Raw genomic sequence first — 22,099 nt, 5'->3', positions numbered from 1 at the left:
CTGCCTTGGGAAAGCAGCCAGCATTATTAAGGACCCCATGTACCTTGGACATACTCTCTTCCACCTTCTTCCTTTGGGAAAAAGATACAAAAGTCTCAGATCACGTACCAATCCATTCAAGAACAGCTTCTTCCCTGTTGCCGTCAGACTTTTGAATGGACCTACCACTTATTAAGCTGATCTTTCCCTTCATGCTACCTGTAACTGCAACACCACGTTCTGCACACTCTCCTTCTCCCCTTGCAGCATGGTGGCGCAGTGGTTAGCACTGTTGCCTCACAATGCCAGGGACCTAGCTCCGATCCCTGGTTTGGGTCGCTGTGTAGAGTTTGCACGTTTTTCCCCGTATCTGCCTGGGTGTCCTCCGGGTTCGTCCCACAGTCCGAAAGACGTGCTGGTTAGGTGCATTGGCCATGTTAAATTCTCCCTTGGCGTACCCGAACAGGCGCTAGAACGTGGTGAACATGGGGAATTTTCACAGTAACTTCAACTTAACGTAAGCCTTACCTGTGACACCAATAAATAAACCTGAGCTTAAAAAGTTAATGTAACAATAGTAAACCAAATCAAATCAGCATTGTGCTATAGCAATGATAACCAACCCACAGTGAGGGCTGGTGATATAAAAAGAAAATCTCCCAAGAAAAAATACATTGGCCATTCAACTCTTGCCCAACTGCCAAAGTCATCTCTATCTGACGTCATCGCGCACGCTGAACACGTTTCCTTTACGCACGAATGCGTCATTATCTGTCTCCTCCTTCCCCCCCCCCCCGGTGGGGAAAAAAATCCCAGCAGCGTTTGCGGTAAAAGGGCTCGTGCCTGCGAGATTTTTTTATATATAAATATGTATATGTAGTCTGTACATGTGTGTAGAATTACATCTTCCTCCGTAAGTTAAACGCGCGAGGGGCTGGTTCGGGAGCAGTGTTGTGGGATTTTTTTTAAAACCCTCGGCTGGTCGGATGTGTTGGCCGTGCCGCCAAGCAACGGCGCCATTTTGCGGTGAGGGGTCGCGGTGGGCCGGCTGTTGCCGCCAGGCCGCCATTATTGTGGGGGGCAGAAGCGGGGCTGGGTCATGCCCAAGTCGTGCGCTGCCTATAACTGTACCAACAGGTACAGCAGCAAAAATAAGGAGCTCACCTTCCACAGGTAAATCAGCCCAGAGTCGCCGAATATCAATATATTGCTGAGGTGGGACAGTCATTTTACAAAACGAGAAGTTTTTTTTATATATACATTAATTTTGTGTGAAGAATTAGTTTGCACAAATATTGTTATAAGTGCCAGCTGCACATCAGGGCCAAGTAACTCAGCTCTCACAAGTGACTCCAACAGGGACCCAGAACACCAGTACTGTAACGTAAAATCAGACAGGGACCCAGAACACCAGTACTGTAACGTAAAATCAGATAGGGACCCAGAACACCAGTACTGTAACGTAAAATCAGATAGGGACCCAGAACACCAGTACTGTAACGTAAAATCAGACAGGGACCCGGAACATCAGTATTGTAACGTAAAATCAGACAGGGACCGAGAACATCAGTATTGTAACGTAAAATCAGACAGGGACCCAGAACATCAGTATTGTAACGTAAAATCAGACAGGGACCCAGAACATCAGTATTGTAACGTAAAATCAGACAGGGACCCGGAACACCAGTACTGTAATGTAAAATCAGACAGGGACCCGGAACACCAGTACTGTAACGTAAAATCAGACAGGGACCCGGAACATCAGTATTGTAACGTAAAATCAGACAGGGACCCGGAACATCAATATTGTAACGTAAAATCAGACAGGGACCCGGAACATCAGTATTGTAACGTAAAATCAGACAGGGACCCGGAACATCAGTACTGTAACGTAAAATCAGACAGGGACCCGGAACATCAGTACTGTAACGTAGAATGAGACAGGGACCCAGAACATCAGTATTGTAACGTAAAATCAGACAGGGACCCAGAACAACATTTCTGTAATGTAAACTCAGTCAGGGACCCAGAACATCACCAAAGTAACAGAAAATCAGACAGGGATCCAGAACATCAGTACTGTAATATAAAATCAGACAGGGACCCAGAACATCAGTATTGTAACGTAAAATGAGACAGGGACCCAGAACATCAGTACTGTAACGTAAAATCAGACAGAGACCCAGAACATCAGTATTGTAACGTAAAATGAGACAGGGACCCAGAACATCAGTACTGTAACGTAAAATGAGACAGGGACCCAGAACATCAGTACTGTAATGTAAAATGAGACAGGGACCCAGAACATCAGTACTGTAACGTAAAATCAGACAGGGACCCAGAACAACATTTCTGTAACATAAACTCAGTCAGGGACCCAGAACATCACCACAGTAACAGAAAATCAGACAGGGAGCCAGAACATCAGTACTATGTACATAGTACATCACACATCATAGTACTGTATTGATGTACAGGGCAGCACGGTAGCACAGTGGTTAGCACTGCTGCTTCACAGCTCCAGGATTCTGGGTTCGATTCCTGGCTCAGGTCACTGTCTGTGTGGAGCTTGCACATTTTCCTTGTGTCTGCGTGAGTTTCCTCCGGGTACTCCAATTTCCTCCCACAGTCCAAAGATGTGTGGGTTAGGTTGATTGGCCATGCTGAGAAATTGCACCTTAGTGTCTAGGGATGCATAGGTTAGAGGGATTAATGGGCATAATATGTAGCGATATGGGGGTAGGGCCTGGGTGGGATTGTGTTTGGTGCAGACTCGATGGGTCAAAGGGCCTCCTTCTGCACTGTAGGGTTCTATGATTCTTTGATACTGTAACATAAACTCAGACAGGGACCCAGAACGTCAGTACTGTAATATAAAATGAAACCAGAGTGCTGGAAAAACACAACAGATCTGACTGCATCTATGGAGAGAGAAACATGGTTAATGTTTTGAGTCCAATACCAACCTACTTCAAAAGAGGAGTCATATTGGACTTGAGCCTTTAACATTGTTTCTCTGTCCACAGAGGCTGCTAGATCTGCTGAGTTTTCCAATGCTTTGTCGTAATTTTAGATCTCCAGCATTTCCATTACTTTGCTGATATACTCTAATACATACATACTGAGAGATAAAGATCATTTCATACCAATAATTAATCAATGTGTTTAGAAAAATATCCTAACTACCAACAGGATATCAGGGACAAAACTCACCTGTTGCAGGTAAATCAGACAGGGAGCCTGAAAATTAACGTATGTGCTGAATAGTAATTTTTATAAAGACAAAATATCGTAGCTGCATGATGGTACAGTGGTTAACGTTGCTGCCTCACAGTGCCAGGGACTGGGGTTCAGTTGCCAGCTTGGGTTCACTGTCTGTGCGGAGTCTGCAAGTGTTCCTTGTGTCTGCATGGGTTTCATCTGGGTGCTCTGATTTCCCCTCTCAGTCCGAAAGACGTGCTGGTTAGGTGCATTGGCCATGTTAAATTCTCCCTCAGTGTACCCGAACAGGCGCTGGTGTGTGGCAACTAGGGGATTTTCACAGTAACTTCATTGAGTGTTAATGTAAGCATACTTGTGATAGTAATAAAAGATAAATTTAAACTTAGTTATATATAAATAATTAATGAATGAATGTGTTAAAGTAATGATATAAATCGCTAATAGCATATCAGGAACAATTTACTCATATCACTGAAAAATCAGCCAGTGGTCCTGAATATTAATAATCAGAATTTGTATATATTGAGTGTTTTATATAATTATTTTTATGCACAGTGTTATGATCTGGCATGCATGCTCTAAGAAGGGTTGGAAGCAGATTTAATTGTAATTTTCAAACGAAAATTGAATAATGCTCAACCAGGGAAAATTTGTGGGGCAGTAGGAATGAGCAAGAGAGTGTGACTAATTGGATAACTAATTCAAAGAGCAGGCATGGCCAGGATGGACCCAATGGCCTTTTTTGTGGGGTGGGGGTGATGTTGTATGATTCAATGAATTAATGACTAAAGTTAAAATATAGTTCCCCAACAGAATGAGTGACTTACCTGCCACAGGTAACAGGTTGAGACCAGAATTATTAGCTTTGAAACTGAGAAGGAGTAACCATTTATGTAAATACATAATGAATCAATTAATTATTAAAATACAAATTTATAACACATCAGAGACAAGGAGCCTACCTTCTACAGGTCAGTCAGCCTGAATTGTAAAATATTAATAATGTCTGTAGTGAGGGTGAGCAGCCACTGATGTAATTAATTAATTTGTAAACCATCAACATCAGGAAGTGGGAGTTAATCTTCCATAGGTCACTCAGCCAGGAGACAAAATAATGATTACTGTAGCTCCTGAGAGTTAATAGCGAGTTATATAATTAAAATAGGAGAGACTCCCTCGGAAATGATAAAAATAATATCTAATGAGTGGCTGTATAATATAACTATGTCTGTGTGACTGGACAACAACAGTTTGTGACTTTGACATATCAAAATCACCAAGGTTTCTCCACAGGATCCTGATAGTGGCAGGGACCGCAGATGCGTGGAGCAATGATCAGGAGGGAAGAAGAAATCTGGGGGATAACTCGGTGCAAATGTTGATTTGATTTGATTTGATTTATTATTTTCGCATGTATTAGTATACAGTCAAAAGTATTGTTTCTTGTGCACTGTATAGACAAGCAAACCATACATAGGGAAGGAAAGGAGAGAGTGCAAAATGGTAGGGAGAAGGGGGTAACCTGGGCTCCAGTTCATGGTAAGAGGAGGGTGAGACTTGCTGTTTAACATTGGACAGTTTATTTTATTGATGACCTTTCACTGTTGCTCAGGTTTCCCTTCAGCAAGCCGGACCTATTGAAACAGTGGATGAACAATGTTGGAAGAGCAGAATTTAAACCCAATCAACATACGGTCATTTGCTCGGAGCATTTCAAACCAGAGTGCTTCAACACTTGGGGCAACCGAAAAAATCTGAAGCATAATGCTGTACCCACAGTTTTCCGCTACTCAGAGATTGTGAAGGTAAAGTATGGATGTGGTTCTGGCCTTTAGTACTGTTTTCATTGCTCCACCATTGGCAGTTATGCCCTCAGCTGCTCAGGATGTAAGCTTTGGAATTCACTTTTTAAATCTGTCTGCTTCTCCACCTCTATTTCCTCCTTTAAGTGCTCCTTAAAACCTATTTCAACATCTATCCAAATATTATCAAATAGGTCAGTCTATAATCCAGTTTGACAATTTTCCCCTGCAGTACCCTGGGACGTTTTAGAGCATCAAAGATGTTGTACACATTCAAATTGTTGTTAAAGTAGAGAAGAGTGTGGAGGTCTGGGTGATGAGGGGTGTAAAAACTGGCCTTTCACCTCTGGGATCTTTATAACTTAAATTCATGAGGCAAAAGTTTCTGCTGGCTGCCAGGGTCATGCGGGAAATGAAATTGAATGTCTCACCCAGTCCCCAGAGGGCTTATTGCGAGGCTGTAGGATGGCAAACATGCAAAAGTGAGTGCTCCATTAAGGCTGGGGGGCTGAAGCAGTAGAAAAAGGGGAAGCTGAATTCTGTGTTGGCCGGTAGCCTAACCTTATCACTGAGAACTCAAATGAGAGGTTTTGCCATTTGTATATCTCAGTGTTCCGTGGAATGGTTGCCTCTTTTTGGGCTCGCACTCCTTTCAGTGACCTTTATAAGTGCATTGCATGGAGATAGACTCAAGCTTGGTAGCTGCCACAGTCAACAGCCTGCCAAAACTCACTACTCAGAATCTCCAGTGAAGAAGGTTTTACGAGGTGCCAGTGGAAGCCATATCTGAGGCAGTCATTACCTATGTAAGACTTTGCATTAAGATCGTTGTCTCTTTCTCCCTTGTTCTGGAGCAATGGTTCAAGGTGTGATCTTGTTTGTAATTGCAGCAGAGACATCGGGCAAGGAAAAAGTTGAAAATGGCCACAGATGTTACTCCTGAAATAACTGAGGAAAAGGTCGAGACGGTGAGTAATTGGTTTAGTTCAGTGTGTTTGACACTCGGAGGAGTCAAATATTTCTCCAGATTGAGAAACAGTACTCAAATTTGACTGTGGTCGGACTAGCAGTGAATAGCATAGAGTAGCACCTTGGAGCCAGAAAGTTATAGCTTTAAATCTCATTCCAAAGATTATATAATCCAAGCTGACTCCCCATTGCATCAGTGAGAGTGCTGCACTGTCGGAGGTGTAGACTCTTGGATCAGGTCCTTTTTGGGTAGTGTAAAGGATCTCACTTTCTGGGCCAATAATTGTCCCTCAACCATCATCGTTAAAAAGAAATATTCTGGTTACTGTCACATGACTCTTTGTGAGAATTGCAGTGTACATATTGACTGCCAGACTTCTAACTATTACAATAGTGATTACACTGAAGGACTGAGGTCTGGTGGGTATGAAAGGCAGTACGTAAATGAAAGCCTTCCTTTACTTGTTTTATCTCATGGGTGGCACACCATGGGTGCCTGCTGAAGATTGTCCACACACTGAACCAGTTATACCAGCTGTGCCTTTGAGGGAGATACAAGCCAGTTGTGGGAGGGAGAGGGATCTGAAAGTGTGGATCGCTATTGTTTGTTCTTGTGCTGGGCACAGCCACATATCAGGCAACTCGGTGCCATTTATACTTCAAATTCTTTGTGACTGAATATTGTGGGCTGTTTTTAGCTGTCACCTCACTGTTGGATAAATTCTGTTACACCTGATAGTGGGTGTGATCATGCGAACATGATTTGCCTGTGATATCCAGTGGTCGCCTTATTCCAACTCATTCCCACGCTTAGTGCTGCACAAAGTCAGGCTTCTGTCTGTTTCAATAGCTAGTAGTTCCTGGAATGGATCACTAGTCTAGCTTGAGGGGTGCCACTCCACATCCAGCCTGACTGATTAGGAGTCTCTCCCACCCTTACATCGGTCATTGGCATGTTTGAAAGGATTTGCAAGTTGACACTCTACCTGTTTGGCTGCGTTATGTACACACCTTCCTTGGCCATCAAATCCAGGGGTGGGACTTGAACCTGGAGCTTCTGGTTCAGAGGGATGCTACCCACTGCACCAGGAAACCCCCTGGTCACATTATTACAGTACTCTATAACACGCAAGTTATTCCTTTATCCACAGTTACGTAGAATTACACAGTAGAGTACAGAAACAAGGGAGTTCAGCGTAGCAGTGTTTATGCTTCACACGTCTCTCCTCCAACCTTCCCCCCCCCCCCCCACCCAGCCCCCACCTTTCATCTCACCCAGTCAGCATGTCCTTCTATTAGTCCCTCCTTACTTAACTTTCCCTTAAGTGTATCACTGTTACTCATTTTATTTTAGCTGGTCATATATAATGTATCTTCAGCAATCCACTGAGTGAAGCTGCTGAGTTAAAGTGGGAATTGTGTCAAATGTGCTTTTTGAATTCCTATCCACAGAGATGGTTTAGGACTATCAAAAGTAATTTCACTTTCAACAGCCAGAGCAGGGAACCTTTCATTCTACATGGCTAGGCTGGATTTAAACACAGCTTCCAAGGATGCAAAAGGCACTGTTCATTTTAGCTCTACTCTGTCCTGCAGCTTTGTTTAAACTGCAGTCATAGTTTAGTATAGAGTCAAATACCTCCCTTGCTGAGTAGGAACTTGAAGCCTTAAGTACGCAAAAGATAATCAAACATCATTGGAGACCGAAAATGTAATACTGTGGATGCTGGAGATCAGAAACTGGAAATACTCAGCAGGTCTGGCAACATCTAGAGAGAGAAGAACAGTTTTTAAAGTATCAGGTCAGTGATCTTTTGTCACAAGTTGTTATTTACATATTACTGACATATTGATTTAAATATTTAACAAGGTGCAAAATAGTGAACATGCTGTTTTCCCCAGAAACAAACAGTGCATTTAATTCACTACAATGACAATGATGTGATCGGCTAACTGTTGGCACTTTTAATCCAATAGAAGTGATGGGGATTGTCTGTGCCAATTAGTGTGATGTGTTAAGGGCCAAATCAGAAACTCCCACGCTTTATTGTGAAGTTAAACTAGACACCAGCTACATTTGATTTTGGCTTTAATCCAAGCATAACCTTCGGAACTCTATCACCTCTCCCAACACGGAATCGGAGTGGGAGAGGTCTTAAAATCCCATCCACTATGTTTCATTCCAGATGTGATTCTATTGACGCATTTGGAAGCTTTAATTAAGACAAACTTTATTCAACAATACAGTGTAACTGTAACAAAAATAATTAGCATAACTTTTCCCAATTGAAATTCTTAAACATGACAGGATATAATTCTTAACTGCTACCTATCACTGTTACTTCCAATTTAAGCAATATTCCTCATCGGTGTAAACTCTTCTTCAGAATCAGTTAGCTAAACACATAGGTTTATGTGTGTTGCTTCTTTTCCATCCTTTTAACACCTCTGCACAGAGATAATGAGAGACACCTGACTTCTGGCTCTCAGACAGTAGCCTCCAGAGAAAGACCTGTTTTCACACAGCAGAATTCCAGAGAAAGACCTATCTTCACGCAGTGGAATTCCAGGGAAAGACCTGTCTTCACACAGCAGAATTCCAGAGACCTGTCTTTATGCAGCAGAATCCCAGAGAAAGACTTGTCTTCACTCAGTGGAATTGCAGAGAGAGACCTGTCTTCAAACAGCAGAATCCCAGAGAAAGAGCTGTCTTCGAACAGCAGAATCCCAGAGAGAGAGAAAACACCTGTTGCCTTTTGCAGAACTCTAGAGAGAGAGACCTCCAATTTCAAGCGAAAGAGCTGCACATTTCAAATTCAAACAGCAACTGCCTGCTTGTTTCTCTGTAAGCCTAGCTCCCCCCATTCCCATGACTCTCTCTTCTTGTCAATCAACATTAGTAAACCCTACTCTGGGATCCCAGGGGACAATCTAAAATAAAATTGTATTAATTCAGATTGAAACAAACGCCTCATTAACCAGGGGCAATTATTCTTCTGCATGCCTCTTACAGACAATTGGCACTGTAACCAGAACTGAATTTTAAAACAGTCCCTTCCCGAGAAACGTGACACAGATACGTTTCTTAAAGGCACAGTATAATCACAAATGCGATACATGCTCCATTGGTGAACTTACAAGTTTTGTGACCATAATACAGCCCAGGAGTACACAGGGTTAGGTGCTCCTGGATTAAGGACACATTATTGATATCATCTGAATCATAATGCATCTCTGCAGGGGGTTAGTGGCCATGCATGTCTTCAAGGAACCATGTGGTCATGCACCTCTGCAAGGGTGTGAGCTGGTTGCCCGTGACTGCAGGAGGGTATGTGGTCATGCGTGTTAGCCAAGATGATGACAGTATTTTTTGCAATTGCTCAGTCTCGGATTTCTGTTCCCTCAGGTACCCCTGCCCCCTCCAAGCGCAGGAGAGGAAAACCCACTTCAGGCAAGTCTGGAGAAAGGTGCTCCCTCTGAGGGCAGCGCTGACCACACTTATGCTGCCACCAACCTGGGCATGATGAAGAAGAGGCTGTTCTCTGCCCTGGAGAAGAACGAGAAGTTGAGGAAACGGCTGAAAGTAAAGCAGGAGGAGATGAGGAGGATGATGAAGAAGTGGCAAGCGGTCAAGGATGAGCTGGAAGACTTGAGAGCCAAGAGTCTGTTGACGGCCAGTGGACTGAACCTTGCAGGCATAACTCAGCTACAGCGCTGTATGAACTAAGTCACTGATTGTTTGGAGGACAATGAGATGGTGAGTGAGGGGACAACTTAAAGTTACTGTGCAGTCCACAAGGTAAAACTGGCAATGCAAACAAACTGCAGCAAGTGGAGTTTGAACAGTTTAAAAGGGGAAGTGCAGACAGTCACTCTTAATCCAGAAATGATGTCCGGGATGTAAATCAAGCTGATCATGCTACAAGTTGTCTCCCCTCTCCATGGTTGCAACCTGCAATGTCGTCCTGATCCCAGGAAGTTTCTCAGCAGCCAGTCAAAAGGAATTCTCACTGTGGACTGTTACAGGCCGTTGTAAGTCAGGAGTGACCTGTGATGACAGCCAGCTTGCAATCACAAATTTCCTATCTTATTTGGACTGCGCTCTTGTCAATAAGAAGCCTTGACATTTAAATAGTGCCGTGCTTGCGTGCCAGATATCAGGCTTATTTTGTGTGAAATGCCTGATGCTCAAACTGTCAATTCCTTTGCTGCTCTTATATATTTATCTCCCAGTTTAATTCCTTCTACAAGCTCCTGTGCTGTTAATGTGTAGCAGCAAATCCCTCAGGCACTATCTGCTAGCAGTAAGGAAATCTGTGCATTATACATCTGTTCAAGGTACAGATACCAAGCAGTTTAGTTGCCCTATGGTTTTTAAATGCTATGTACTGTACTGTCGCTGGTACGAGTAGTGTTGGAACACAATTTGAATGCTGTCTAGTGCCATTCAAACTTAATGAAGAATAAACTCTCTCTATGTTGTCTTTACAAATGCTGCTGATAGGCAAGTGGGCTAGGCACTGGTCTTCCAACTCTGGACTTGGAGTCTTTCAGCCTATTAATCTGGGCTGGATTTGAATTCTCTGACTGTAGGCTTTAAGATCCCAGTAGCCTCCAGTTAGTTCACTTTGTACAGTGATCTATAGCACAAAGGTGCCCCCGACACAGCACAAGTTCACCCTAGGTTGATGTATTTACTGAGAAAGATTACAAGACAAAATAGCTATTGTATGAAATATCTCAGACTGGCACAATTGAGATTGTCTACCGGGTTACGTGCCCTGTATTTACCAGTGTACCAGGATACACACCCAGTGTACCAGGAACTACACCTTGCATGCAGCCAGCATACTGGAAGCTGCACTCTGGGTGCAGCTCACGGTACGCTAAGGAAATACAATGTACCATGAGCCGCACTCAGCATAACAGTGCACTGAAAACTTTATTCTGTATTTAACCTGTGTTCTATCCAACCTGGGAGTATTTTATGCTGACCCTCACACGGGGTGCACAAAACATGAAACTCTTTCATTTCCTGACACTAATGTCCCTCACCCTAAATACAAAGCAATACATCTCAAAACGGTAATTACCAAAGGAAACAGCTAAATAAATTGAACAGATTAACCATCAGTGAATAAATGCAGTCTGTGCTGTCATCTCGTAGTGGGCTGCAGGTTCAATTCCTTATTTAGACTGATTCAGCTTTGGGCGGCAGTAGACCCTCACTGCCGTGGAGGCTGCCATTAGCTGAGGGTGGGGGGGTTCGGTGAGAGTGCAATTCCATATCAGTATCCAGCTTGGAAATGGGTGTGACCATCCGAAACAGCATGATTGAGCAGTGTGTTGGTATTCACTGCCCAGGCTGATGGGGAAAGTTACTAGAGGGATTGCTCCTGACTTGAGTTGACACCTTCAGGAGATGAGGAGAGAAAAGTGGAAAAGAAAATAAAACAGCAATTATCATGAGCACTTTGAGGTAGTTGTTGTTAATCTCTGAGTAGCTCAATCACTCTCTTATGGTTTCAGCCTGAAGGTTTAGATCCCTTCCCAATAGAATGTGGCTCAGAGGAAGGAGATGTGGATGTGATTGCTTACTCTAGACAGATTCCTTGCGATTTATCACAACCTCCCACTGCCAGCACCCCATTGCTTTTTGTCATTGAACTCCATCTCCATAGCAGCCAACGCCAGGTGCAGCTGCAATGGCTGTTGACTGAGTAGCTGGGTGACTGGATGAAATCAGGGTGGGCTGCCTTTTCCAATATCTATCCAATTCCCTTTGCAGAGTTATTATTAGAATCTGCTTCCGTCACTCTTTCCAGATCGCAGCATTAACAGTGTCCTCGTCTTCCCTCTTATGTTGCCCAGTGGAAATGGACGCTCCTAATTTACTTGAACCTCTATTAAATATCTCCTCAATTTTTATGCTCTGAGGAGAACTATCCCAGTTTCTTTAGTCACTCCATATAGCTGAACATAAGAAATAGGAGCAGGAGTAGGCCATCTAGCCCTTCGAGCCTGCCCCGCCATTCAATAAGATCATGGCTGATCTGTCGTGGCTCAGTTCCACATTCCCGCCCTCTCCCCATAACCCTTAATCCCCTTGCCTATCAAAAACCTATCAACCCGCGTCTTAAAAATATTGAGTGAGGCAGCCTCCACCACTTCAACGGGCAGAGAATTCCTGAGATTCACCACCCTTTGAGTGAAGAAGTTCCTCCTCAACTCCGTTCTAAACCGCCCCCCCTTTATCCTGAGGCTGTGCCCTCTAGTCCTATTGTCCTTTCTGAGCGGGAAGAGCCTCTCCACCTCTATCCTATCCATCCCATTCAACATCTTATACGTCTCAATGAGATCTCCCCTCATTCTTCTAAACTCTAACGAGTACAAGCCTAGTTTATTCAGCCTCTCCTCATAGTTCAACCCCCTCAACTCCGGAATCAGCCTAGTAAACCTCCTCTGCACTCCCTCCAAGGCCAAAATATCCTTGCGTAAGTGCGGCGACCAAAACTGCACACAGTACTCCAGCTGCGGCCTCACCAGCGCTCTATGCAGCTGCAGCAAGACCTCCCTACTTTTGTATTCAATCCCCCTCGCTATGAAGGCCAGCATCCCATTCACCTTCCTGACCACCTGCTGCACCTGCAGGCTGGGTTTTTGCGACTCATGCACAAGGACCCCGAGGTCCCTCTGCACCGTCGCCGGCTGCAGTTTTTCGCCACGTAAGTAATGAAGTTCCCACACCCCTTGAAAATCTGCATTCTTCAAATATACCTGAGACCAATATTGGATATACACCTCGGATCGCAGCCTTCACACCTGCTGCCTGGCTGGCAGCCTCAGCATCACAGCCCAGGGAAAGCCTGAGGCCTCTGACCCCTGGCCCGGGGATCCAGTGTGACCCACCCCCTCGTCATGGGACCTAGTCTGAACCCGCTCTCTGGTGATCCAGTCTGAACCCCCACTCCCTCTCCCCAGGATATATGTATGACTTGTGCCCAGATCACTAATCTTGGTTTGGCAGCAGTTATGTTTACTTAAAAAAAAACTATTCCCTGATTAGAGAGTGACCACCTTCTGGTAAACCTGTGTGGTTGGTGGTCAAATGAGGGTAATATTAAGATAAGCTGTGATTCAAAGTTTACTTATTAATGTCACAAGTAGGCTTACATTAACACTGCAATGAATTTACTGTGAAAATCCCCTAGCCGCCACACTCCGGCGCCTGTTTGGGTATAGGGAGGCAAAATTTAGCTTGACAATGCACCTAATTTAGCATCCAATGCACCTAACCAGCATGCCTTTTGGACTGTGGGAGGAAACCAGAACATCTGGAAGAAACCCATGCAGATACGGGGAGAATGTGCAGACTGCACAGACAGTGAACTCAGCCGGGAATTGAACCCAGATCCCTGGCTCTGTGAAGCAGCAGTGTTAACCACTGTGTCACCCATACACCCTATGGAAGAGGTAGGTAGAATCGGTGACTGCAAAGGGAATGAAAGCCCATCTCATTTCCCAGAGCTGTGCAGAAGAAGCACGGAGAGTGGGACTAATTCGATGTGCCCGATGCACATTGGGCTGAATGGTCCTGCAGTATGATTCTATGATTCATTTACTGACAGACGTGTTATTAAATCTTCAATCATCGCAGCCAGGGTGTAGCCAGTGTTAGTGAAATATTCAGATCCAAATGAAGATGTATGTCTGTAATTGTGTTTTCCTGTTGATGAACTGGCTCGGTGTAAGTATAAAATCAGTGAAATAACATTTGAGGAATCAACTCCGTTTTGGCTGTTCTCCACTGGAGGGTGCTGTCCCCTTGCTGCAGATATCAAATTGAACACCAGATGGCGCGTGATCACTGCTTTCTATTACAGGATGTCATTAGCGTCAAATCTCATTTTAGCTTAAATAGAAATAACTGCTTTGGATGTTTATCATTCAAATAGACACAGCTTTGTAGGTAAATGCTGAGGGGCCGATATGAAATGACAGCAAAAAATGCTGAGTGGATGTGTTAAGATTTGAAGGTGAGAATGGATCAACGAATGTAAATGGAAAATACCATGGATGCTGGGGGTCTGAAATAAAAACAGAAAATGCAGGATAAACTCAGTAGTTCTGGCAGCATGTGTGCAGAGAGAAACAGAGTTAATGTTTCAAGTCCAATATAACTTCAGAACGAGAGGTAGAAATGTGATGGGTTTTATGCTGCTACATAAATGGGAGCGGGGAAGGTGGAGCAGAACATAAAATCAGGAATGGGTTGGAGGTCAGAATAGTTTAAATGACAATGATGTAATTGAACACAAGACAAAGGGTGCAGTAATTATAGTATTAAAGACCAAAGCTCTGGTTTAGGGTAGGTGTTAATAGCAGAATAAAGGTCAGCACTGCCTGAAAACAAATAGCAGAATTTGTTGATAATAGGGAAAGGTCTGCACTGTCCAAAAGCAAAAAAATGAGATCACAATACAGAATGGCACTGGGGAAATATTCAAATGGAAGGCAAAGTGCACGGTCTGGTTGTTGGAATAGAATCTGCTGTGCAGAAGGAGGCCACTTGACCCATGGAGCCTGCACTGACAACAATCCCACCCAGGCTCTATCCCCATAACTCCATATATTTACCCTCCTAATCCTCCTGACACTACGGGGCAATGTAACAAGGCTAATCACCTAACCTGCACATCTTTGGACTGCGGGAGGAACTGGAGCACCTGGAGGAAACCCACGCAGACATGGGGAGAACGTCCAAACCCCACACAGACAGTCACATGAAGCCAGAGTTGAACCTGGGTCCCTGGAACTGTGAGACAACAATGCTAATCACTGTGTCACTTTTGAACTTAATGTGGAGTCCAGAATCCTGTGAAGTGCCTGATCGGTGCTGTTCCTCCAACTTGCCTCGGAACACTAGGCCAAGGGCAGAAATGAGAGGAAGATGGTGAATTGAAATGCAAGCAACAGGATCATGCTTGTGGACTGAGAGATGGTGTTCTGCAAAGCAGTCACCCAGAATGCATTTAATGTAGAGGAGACCTCATTGGGAGCAGTGACGTCAGTCAAATAAATTGAAAGAAATGCAAGTGAATTGCTGTTTCATCTGGAAGGAATGTTTGGGGCTTTGGATGGTAAGGAGGGAGGAGGTAAAGGGGCAGATGTTACACCATGTGATTGCATGGGATGGTGCTGTGGGAAGGGGATGAGGAGCTGGGTACGATAGAAGAGTGGACCAGCCTGTCACAGAGGGAATGGTCCTTTTGGAATGCTAGGAGAGGAGGAGAAGATGCGTTTGGTGGTAGCATCATGCTGCAGTTGGTGAAAATAGCAGGAGTTAATCCTTTGAATATAGAGGCTGGTGGGTTGGAAAGTGAGGACAAGGGGTTACTGTCATGCTTCTGGGAGGGAGAGGAAGGGATAAATGCAGGAAATGGATCAGACACAGTTGAGGACCTTGCCAACCACAGTGGGTGGGGGAGGAGGTCCTTGGCTGAGGAAAAATAAAGACATTAGAAATGTAGCATCATCAGAACAGATTGGAAAAACTGGGAGAATGGGATAGGATCCTTAGAGGAAGCAGGCTGTGAGGAGGTGCGGTTATGGTAGCTATGGCAATTGTTGGGAATTGTTATTCATAGAATCAGAATCCCTACAGTGCAGAAGAAGCCATTTGGCCCATCAAGTCTGCACTGACTCTGACTGACAGAGTATCTTACCCACGCCTTCTCCTCTGTCCTATCCCCCTAACACCACACATTTCCCATGGCTAATCCATCTAACCTTCATGTCTTGGGACACTAAGGGACAACTTAACATGGCCAATCCACCCAACCTGCACATCTTTGGACTGTGGGAGAAAACCAGAGCACTTAGAGGAAAACCACGCAGACATGGGGAGAATGTGTAAACTCCACACAAACAGTGGAGACAGTCAGCCAAGCTGTAATTGAACCTGGAGCTGTGAGGCAGCAATACCTGACCATTGTGCCACCATGTCACCACTTTCAAGTGGTAGACATGGAGGTAGGTCAAGGAAGGGAAGGGAAGTGACAGAGATGAACCATGTGAAGGCAAAAGAGGGCTGCACGGTGGCACAATGGTCAGCACTGCTGCTTCTCAGTGCCAGCGCCCCAGGTTTAATCCCAGTTTGGGTCACTATCTGTGTGGAGTTTGTATGTTCTCCCTATGTCTGCGTGGGTTTCCTCCAGATGCCCCAGTTTCCTCCCCCCGTCTGAAAGATGTGCTGGTTAGGTGCATTGACCCAAACAGGTGCCAAACTGTGGCGACTAGGGGAATTTCACAGTAACTTCATTGCAGTGTTAATGTAAGCCTTTCTCGTGATACTAATAAATAAACTTAAAACTTCAGAGAGGGGTGGGAAATTGGAAGCTTTAGCTGAGAGCAGGAAACAACACTGATGTACTAGAAAATCAGTTGTAGGAGGGGGGCTGAGTAGGACTGGAACAGGGAATATTCCACACATCTCACAAAAAGATAGGCATAACCAGGACCATGCAGGTACCCGTAAATCAGTGGATACCTGTGTTGGTGACATTGGAAGAAGCAAGAAGATGCAGATTCAGAAAAGTGAAGAAAAATTTTATGTCGCACTTTTGACTGGAGTCATAGTGTCATAGAGGTTTACAGCATGGAAACAGCCCCTTCAGCCCAACTTGTCCATGCCGCCCTTCTTTTTTAAAACTCCTAAACTAATCCTAGTTGCTCACATTTGGCCCATATCCCTCCATATCCATCATACCCATGTAACTATGTAAATGCTTCTTAAAAGATAAACTTGTATCCACCTCTACTACTACTTCTGGCAGCTTGTTCCAGACACTCACCACCTTCTGTGTGAAAAAATTGCCCCTCTGGACACTTTTGTATCTCTCCCCTCTCACCTTAAACCTGTGCCCTCTAGTTTTAAACTCCCCTACATTTGTGAAAAGATATTGATTATCTACCTTGTTTATGCCCCTCATTATTTTATATACCTCTATAAGGTCACCCCTCAGCCTCTTACGCTCCAGAGAAAAAAGTCCCAGTCTATTCAGCCTCTCCTTATAAATCATCAAATCCCGGTGGCGTCCTAGTAAATCTTTTCTATACTCTTTCTAGTTTAATAATATCCTTTCTATAATAGGGTGACCAGAATTGCACACAGTATTCCAAGTGTGGTCTTATAAATGTCTTGTACAACTTCAACAAGACGAACCAACTCCTGTATTCAATGTTCTGACCGATGAACCCAAGCATGCCGACTGCCTTCTTCACCACTCTGTCTGCCTGTGACTCCACTTTCAAGGAGCTATGAATATGTACCTCTAGATCTCTTTGTTCTGTAACTCTCTCCAATGCCCTGCCATTAACTGAGTAAGTCCTGTCCTGGTTCAATCTACCAAAATGCATCACGTCACATTTGTCTAAATTAAACTCCATCTGCCATTCGTCAACACACTGGCCCAATTGATCAAGATTCCATTGCAATTGGAGATAACTTTCTTCACTGTCCACTATGTCACCAATCTTGGTGTCCTCTGCAAACTTACTAATCGTGCCCCCTATATTCTCATCCAAATCATTAATATAAATGACAAATAACAATAGGCCCAGCACTGATCCCTGAGGCACACCGCTGGTCACAGGCCTCCAGTTTGAAAAACAACTCTCTACAACCACCCTTTGCCTTCTGTCAAGAAGCCAATTTTGTATCCATTTAATACCTCACCCTGGATCCTGTGAGATTTAACCTTATGCAACAACCTACCATGCGGTACCTTGTCAAAGGCCTTGCTAAAGTCCATGTAGACAACATCAGATGCACTGCCCTCATCTACCTTCTTGGTTACCCCTTCAAAAAACTCAATTACCTTTGTGAGACATGATTTTCCACTCACAAAGCCATGCTGACTGTCCCTAATCAGTCTTTGCATCTCTAAATGCCTGTAGATCCTGTCTCTCAAAATACCTTCCAACAATTTACCCACTACAGATGTGAGGCTCACTGGTCTGTAGTTCCCAGGCTTTTCCCTGCAGTCCTTTTGAAACAAAGGCACAGCATTTGACACTCTCCAATCTTCAGGCACCTCACCCGTGACTATCGATGATTCAGATATCTCGGCTAGGGGACCCGCAATTTCCTCCCTAGCATCCCACAGCGTCCTGGGATATACTTCATCAGGTCCCAGGGATTTATCTACCTTGATGCGCTTTAAGACTTCTGTCACCTCCTTATGTACACTCCTCAAGATATCACTATTTATTTCCCCAAGTTCCCTAACATCCATGCTTTTCTCAACTGCAAATACTGATGAGAAATATTCATTAAGGATCTCACCCATCTCTTGTGGATCCGCACAGAGATGTCCTTGTTGATCCTTAAGAGGCCCTACTCTCTCCCTTGTTACTCTTTTGCCCTTCATGTATTTGTAGAAGCCCTTTGGATTCTCCTTTGCCTTACCTGCCAAAACAATTTTGTGTCTCCTTTCTGCCCTCCTGATTTCTCTCTCAGCTCTACTCCTACACCCCCTATACCCTTCAAGAGATTCACTTGATCCCAGTTGCCTATGCATGTCATGTACCTTTTTCTTCTTGACCAGGGCCTCAATATCTCAAGTCATCCAGGGTTCCCGACTTCTGCCAGCCTTGCCTTTCGCTCTAAGAGGAATATGTTTACCTTGAACCCTGGTTAAGTCACTTGTGAAAGCATGCCACTTACCAGACATCCCTTTGCTTTCCCACAGACTCCCCTAATTAACTTTTGAAAGTTCCTGCCTGATACCATCAAAATTGGCCTTGCCCCAATTTAGAAGTTTAACTTTTGGGAAGACCTACCTTTCTCCATAACTATCTTAAAACTAATGGAATTATGGTTACTGGTCCCAAAGTGATCCCTCATTAACACTTCTGTCACCTGCCTTTCTTTATTTCCCAAGAGGAGGTCAAGTTTTGCCCCCTCTCTAGTCAGGCTGTCCACATACAGAATGAGAAATTCCTCCTGAATACACTCAACAGATTTCTCTCCATCCAAGCCTCTAATACGACAGCTGTCCCAGTCAATGTTGGAAAAAGTAAAATCTCTGACTATTACCACTCTATTTTTCTTGGAGCTATCTGTAATCTCCTTACGTATTTGCTCCTCAATTTCCTGCTGACTATTTGGGGGCCTATAGTACAACCCTATCAAAGTGATTTCCCCCTTCTTATTTCTCAGTTCTACCCATATAGACTCCGTTGCCAAACCCTCCGATATACCCCTTCTCAGTACAGCCATGATGCTTTCCCTCATCAAAAGTGCAACTCCCCCTCCTCTCTTACCTCCTGTTCTATCTTTCCTATAGCATCTGTACCCTGGAACATTGAGCTGCCAGTCCTGTCCCTCCCTCAGCCATGTTTCAGTAATTGCTATAATACCCCAGTCCCACATACCCATCAATGCCCTGAGTTCACCTGCCTTGCCCATCAGGCCTCTTGCATTGAAATAAATGCAGTTTAATCTGGACTTCCCTTGCTCTCTGTCTTGCATTTGGCTGATCTGTCTGGTACTAGGATTACTGACACTGCCTTTACTAATTTATGTGCCCTCTTTAATTTCTGTGCTGTCCTCAAACTTCTCTTCTGTTTCCCTACTTCTTTGGATTTCACCCCCCTGCCAAACTAGTTTAAACCCTCCTGAGTGGCCCTAGCAAATCTCCCCACCAGGACGTTAGTCCCCCTCCAGTTCAAATGTAACCCATCCCTCTTGAACAGATCAGCCCTTCCCCAGAAAAGATCTAAATGATCCAAAAATCTAAATCACTGCCCCCTGCACCAGCTCTCAAGCCAGGCATTCATCTGCCTAATCCTCCTATTCCTATTCTCACTAGCATGCAGCATCGGTAGTAGTCCTGAAATTATTACCTTTGAGGTCTTGCACATTAGCCTTCTGCCTAACTCTCTATATTTCCATTTCAGGACCTCATCCCTTTTCCTACCTATGTCGTTGGTGATCAGTGAGTGGGGAGGGGGTGTCCGCTGCCACTCTGCCTGTGATCAGTGAGAGAGAAGAGGGGTTCCACTGCCCCTCTGCCTGAGATCAGTGAGGGGAAAGGGGAATGAGGTGATCTGCTGCCATTCTGCCTGTGATCAGTGAGAAGGAAGGGGAAGGGGTTCCACTGCCCCTCTGCCCATGATCAGTGAGGGGAAATTGGGACGAAAGGGTCTGCTGCCACTCTGCCTGTGACCAGTGAGGGGGAAGAGGAGTTCCAGTGCCACTTTGCCTGTGATCAATGAGGAGGAATTGGGAAGAGGGGGTCTGCTCTCACTCTGCCTGTGACCAGTGAGGGGGAAGAGGGGTTCCAGTGCCACTTTGCCTGTGATCAGTGAGAGGGAAGGGGGATGGAGGTGGTCCGCTGTCACTTTGCCTGTGATCTGTGAGGGGGAAAGGGGGGTTTGCCACTCTGCCTGAAATCAGTGGCAGTTGTGGCGGGGGGGGGGGGGGGGGGGGGGGCGCGGTTGCTGCGATCGGTCTGGGTGGGGCAGGGGCATGGGGGGGATAAGGGAATCAGTAATGTTGGGGGAGGTGGGGAAATGCCTGTGGGGCCAGGAGGAGGCATTATCCGGCCCAGGAGTGATATGGCAGAGGCGCCGCATTCTATCTCTTTTTTCTGCACATGCGCAGTTGGAGATGCTGATCAGCGCTGCAGGATTTCAGATGCATTAAACCCCTCCCACAGGCTTCTATAGCATGATTCAGAATCAGTGATTATTTTTCAGGTAGAGTGGATATGGGAGCACCTCCAAAAGGGTCTAAAAGTCAGACCTGAAACACCCAGTTTCGAATCCGTCCAGCACTTAGAATCAAAATGTTAAAATAGGGCCTTTAATCAACAACAAACATGTTATTTAACTAGAAACAACAAGTCACCATAATGGACTGCTGGTATGCAGTGCAAGTTGTCCACAACCCACCTTCAAAGCTGCAGACAGCTTGCAACAACAATAGACCAGCCAGTTTTTATATGAACGTTACCGATGGCTAATGGCATCCGTTAACCAATAACAAGCCAGTACTATATTACAGTAAGAAAGGGTTTGTTGTATAGAACAGACATCGCCGCCACAGTCTCATGGAACTTGGCAACACCCCGTCAGGGACCATCAATTAGCTCTCAATCGGGGCGTTCATATTCGAGCAGGCCAACCTCAATTGCCTGATTAAAGTTATCACATACAGGAAAAATAGCAGCTAATAAGCACACAGCAAACTCACAGCAAGGTGATAATGGAAAGATAGTGTGGAATTCTCCCATGGCTGTTTCAATGTTGGGCTGGGAGGGAGAATTTGGTGGGAGCACAAAAACCGATTTCCCGCTGGCATGAATTTACCGCAGTATTTTCCATTGGTGCCCACCATGGTGGATCAGGAAACCCGCTGGAGGCCGGCATGAAACTGATTTGCATCCTGCCAGTGGGATGCAGTTGGAGGTTTGACCGGAATCTTCCACCCAGTGGGAAAACACACCTGTCCAAAATAATCCAGAACAACGTGGCCTGCAGATGTCAGGACTCACCTGAACATAGCAACATATGAACATGGAAAATAGAAGCAGGAGTAGGCCATTCAGCCCTTCGAGCCTGCACCACCATTCATTTTGATCATGGATAATCATCAAAATCAACAACCTGATCCTGCTATCCCCCCAGTAGAATAAAGCCTGGGGCTGCCTCCAGAGTTTGGGGTGGACGCCACCACCAAACCTGGGTTCCAGAACACCAGAGCACTGGGAGAGAGAGGGCATTCAACGGGGGATCTCCCAGATTCATTATCATCAAGGCAGTCCATCTTCCAACCTCAGCCTGGAGATTAGTCTTCCTTCTCCAGAGGTCTATCATCTTTCTTCAATAGTGAGTCAATGATGTTGGGCGCCATTAAAACATGGCGCCTGGATATGATGGTAGACTATATGCCATCGGGTCTGCCCCATCAGAATATGGTGCGAAACACCCAGTTGCATCATTCATGAGGTTGGGATGGAAGAAATGGCGTGTTTTCCCGCCAGCCCCTGCAGCAGGAAGTGCTCCACATTCCACCCCACCATAGGACTTCATCCCAGGTGGGAAAATTCCACCCATAATGT

At 44.9% G+C, this 22,099-nt stretch overlaps 1 protein-coding gene across 3 annotated transcripts; it reads left to right on the top strand.

The window, feature by feature from the left end:
- The first annotated feature begins 795 nt into the window (after positions 1–795).
- On the top strand, positions 796–11,411 carry LOC145360222 (THAP domain-containing protein 3-like). Of its 3 annotated transcripts, none has more exons than XM_080215271.1 (4): positions 796–892; positions 4,814–5,006; positions 5,894–5,971; positions 9,379–11,411. In XM_080215271.1, the coding sequence occupies exons 1-4, from the start codon at positions 867–869 to the stop codon at positions 9,697–9,699; spliced, it is 618 nt and encodes a 205-aa protein (XP_080071397.1). In that variant the 5' UTR covers positions 796–866; the 3' UTR covers positions 9,700–11,411. The 3 variants fall into 3 exon arrangements, with proteins under 3 accessions (XP_080071397.1, XP_080071396.1, XP_080071398.1); XM_080215270.1 differs by lacking the exon at positions 796–892 and adding an exon at positions 901–1,152; XM_080215272.1 differs by lacking the exon at positions 796–892 and adding an exon at positions 1,114–1,194.
- Positions 11,412–22,099: the final 10,688 nt, after the last annotated feature.

Source organism: Carcharhinus amblyrhynchos, chromosome 30 (genome assembly GCF_965287045.1).
Source record: "Carcharhinus amblyrhynchos chromosome 30, sCarAmb.v2.hapA, whole genome shotgun sequence".
Lineage (NCBI taxonomy): Eukaryota > Metazoa > Chordata > Chondrichthyes > Carcharhiniformes > Carcharhinidae > Carcharhinus > Carcharhinus amblyrhynchos.
This window is presented reverse-complemented; position numbering and strand designations above follow the sequence as displayed.